The 3,342-nt window shown below is 33.7% G+C and overlaps 1 protein-coding gene across 1 annotated transcript in view; it reads left to right on the top strand.

Moving 5' to 3' along the window:
* Positions 1-3,342, top strand: part of LOC106473200 — a gene marked incomplete at its 5' end in the record, with an annotated part of 19,343 nt that overhangs the window by 10,106 nt on the left and 5,895 nt on the right. Inside the window, 6 exons of the mRNA XM_013933882.2 lie at positions 445-540; positions 1,425-1,454; positions 1,832-2,003; positions 2,540-2,617; positions 2,732-2,809; positions 2,987-3,257. Coding sequence (XP_013789336.2) covers positions 445-540; positions 1,425-1,454; positions 1,832-2,003; positions 2,540-2,617; positions 2,732-2,809; positions 2,987-3,257 — 725 coding nt within the window. The remainder of the gene's footprint in view (positions 1-444; positions 541-1,424; positions 1,455-1,831; positions 2,004-2,539; positions 2,618-2,731; positions 2,810-2,986; positions 3,258-3,342) is intronic.

Here is a 3,342-nt window from a genome sequence, read left to right as displayed (position 1 = left end):
ATAATAAAGGAATCAAGGAAATGTACTAGGAATGTTTACATACAGTGATAATAAAGGAATCAGGAAATGTACTAGAAATGTTTATATACAGTGATAATAAAGGAATCAGGAAATGTACTAGAAATGTTTATATACAACGATAATAAAGGAATCAGGAAATGTATGAGACATGTTTATATACAGTGATAATAAAGAAATCATTATATATTTCAGAATTTTTCTTTTTTGTCCCTGGTCACTAAAGTTACAGTGAAACAAGATCCACTTTGAACCAAAAAGAACTCTTCCCCCCCTCCCCTGGTTACAGACTTATAACCTCAGACAGTGTGAAGTTGAAAACTAAATAATGACTAAAAAACCTTAACTACTTTTTAATTTGTATTTTTTCTATAAAATAATGTATGTAGTAATACAATGCTTTAAAGTATGTTGTTTTTTTTATAGCTGGGGCTACCTGCGTACAGCGGTGTGTCTCCTATTCTTAGTGGTGATACTACACCTTTTGTTCCTCCTAGACATTTGGCTAGCTTTCAGCCTAAAGTAAGTCACAATTCTACTGTCTTTAGTTGTAATAACATCAACTTATTTGGTGATGTATATATATTTAAAGATTTTCACCTGGTAAAGCAATTAACATTTCCAGTTTGTTGATTAAAATATAGCCAGTCCAGCATAGCCTCGGGCTTTAATCAGGTTCTGACTGTTTCTCAGTTCACTCTGACAGAATTTATTTATATGTATATGTACAGTGTACGTCAAAAGATGTAGGGTATTTTGTTTTAAATGATAACACATTGATATTATTAACAACAGCTTTTTTTTTAAAAGTGCAAAGTTACTAAAATCATTTTACAAAGTAAACCGTTAATTACCCAAATAGTTTTGACGTACGTCATTTCCAAGGATATATTGTGTGAGAAGCACAGCATCTCCAACGTTTACACACATTATTTCTCAAGTCCAGTTTTATTATACAACAAGAAACAATACATCACGCTTCTCACACGGTATAACCCTTGGAAATGAGTCGTGTAATAAATATTTTTTAATTTGATTCCAGTCAGTTTATGTTATTACTTAAAACCACTGAATCTTAATATGATTTTTTCAACCTCTAAATATCGCAGGATTGTTTAATAGTCCTAAGAATCTGGTAATTGATAGAGGAATAACATTCCCTGTAATGTACCACATTGTAGATTTATTTGTTGTTTACAATATTAGAAGTAAAACATACTTAAATGATGGAAGTTATATTGGAGATATACTTAAACTATATTGTGTGTTAAGGGGTAGAACACTCCAAATGTTGTTTATTAATTAAGATGCACACATATATATATATATAGGCACTGCTAACTTTTTGTTAGTGTTATTCGGTGTAACAAAGATCGAAATATTGAATACTGTTTTTAAATTTACAGATGAACCCTCTTGTTAAGACCAAGAACATGGTAGGTTATCATACTGATCAGATTTCCTGTCCTTTTAACATAAGAAATAGTGCATTTTCTAATATACAAAGTTAGACACGTATAATTATTTCTGGAGATCCTTTTCAGTTCTGACCATCATCAAGTGCATACAGGTGATGACTGGGCAGTGATGTCAAGTTTTAGTGTAGGAGTACCTGCTTGGTAGTTGTAATGTTTTCTTTAAATTTACTATCTTACCTCCAGTTGAAATAGTTTAAATAAAATGATTCTCAATAGGACACATTCTGTCTTACTTTGATGTGAGGATATAATCATAGACCGAGTTTTATTATTCTAAACAATATTTGAATGGTGGATTGATCTCGAGTTTAAGGTACGTTTGTATTTCTCCGTAGAAGTCCGGGCGGTGGTGTGCAATGCACGTTCGAATAGCTTGGGAAATTTATCATCATCAACAGAAACAGCAGTCCGAAGTGCACAAGGCCAGTACTACACCATCAGCGCCTCCTGGTGATTTGTTACAACGACCACGAGATTTTCACATGTCACTTCTACTCAACACAGCAGGTATATAAATAAATGGAGGAGGTTAAATCCGTCATTGGTAAACAACTAGTCGTCCAAAATGTATTTAAAAGAACCTGTACATCATTTTAGTATAAGCAGATCAGAATGTATTTATCAAGTTTCTAGAACTGATACACATTCTTCACGGTTTAAAGTTTGTTTTATAAAATGATGGATCATTTATTCCTTCATGTTACAATACCAGTATTTTTACACTTGTAATGATGGATCACTTATTCCTTCATGTTACAATACCAGTATTTTTACACTTGTAATGATGGATCACTTATTCCTTCATGTTACAATAGCAGTATTTTTACACTTGTAATGATAGATCATTTATTCCTTCATGTTACAATAGCAGTATTTTTACACTTGTAATGATGGATCACTTATTCTATCATGTTACAATACCAGTATTTTTACACTTGTAATGATGGATCATTTATTCTTTCTTGTTACAATACCGGTATTTTTACACTTGTAATGATGGATCACTTATTCCTTCATGTATTTTTACATTTGTTTTCTACTAGGTCCTCCACACGGCAGACCTCCGTTTGAAGGTTCTTCACACCCGAACTCTTTCCTTAACTCATCTGCAGCCCACCTGGGTGAGTGTAATTTTACGTAGTACAGATTATACATTTCCTCTGTGATACAAAGAGAAAATAACGTTTAGCATGACTTGACTGAAGTTTATGGTAGAATTAATTTGTATATTCCAGGTTTACCACCTTTTGCTCGACCCCCTTATCCAAGTTTTGGAGGACCCAGCAACAGCTTTGGAAGACTCTCATCTTTGGGTATGTTTTTGTAAGATTTTGCTTTTTATTATGATAAATGACGTTTATTCTTATTTCATGTTGAACTATTATTAAACATCATGTTGTCCTCAAAAAGGATTTAAAATGTTTACAGATGTTGCTACATGATTGGAAACAGGAAAGTGTCACATATGTGGCTTGTTTTTTCTCTTCTAGGTCTAGGGAGTGCTAGTGTTTTTAACAGTCGTGACCCCTCAGGACTCTCTAATTTAAGCTTACCATCCCAAGATCCTTGGACCCACATCCATAGAAACCCTCATTCAATACCCGTTCCACTAGGTTCTGGCAGTATGCCTAACCCTGCTCCTTGGGGAGGATTGAAAGCAGAAGCAGAGCGGAAGCTTGAACGAGACAAACAAAGAAAAGCAGAACTTGAGAAAGAAATAAGAGAAAGAGAAGTTTCAGAAAAGTGTAGAGGACAAGACAGGTTAGATATGTAGCTGATCTATTGTTGAAACGAGGACAAGACAGGTTAGATATGTAGCTGATCTATTGTTGAAACGAGGACAAGA

This window comes from Limulus polyphemus, unplaced genomic scaffold (assembly GCF_000517525.1).
Source record: "Limulus polyphemus unplaced genomic scaffold, Limulus_polyphemus-2.1.2 Scaffold5964, whole genome shotgun sequence".
Taxonomy (NCBI): domain Eukaryota; kingdom Metazoa; phylum Arthropoda; class Merostomata; order Xiphosura; family Limulidae; genus Limulus; species Limulus polyphemus.
The sequence above is the reverse complement of the archived record's forward strand: the minus strand, read 5'-3'. Positions and strand labels throughout refer to the sequence as shown.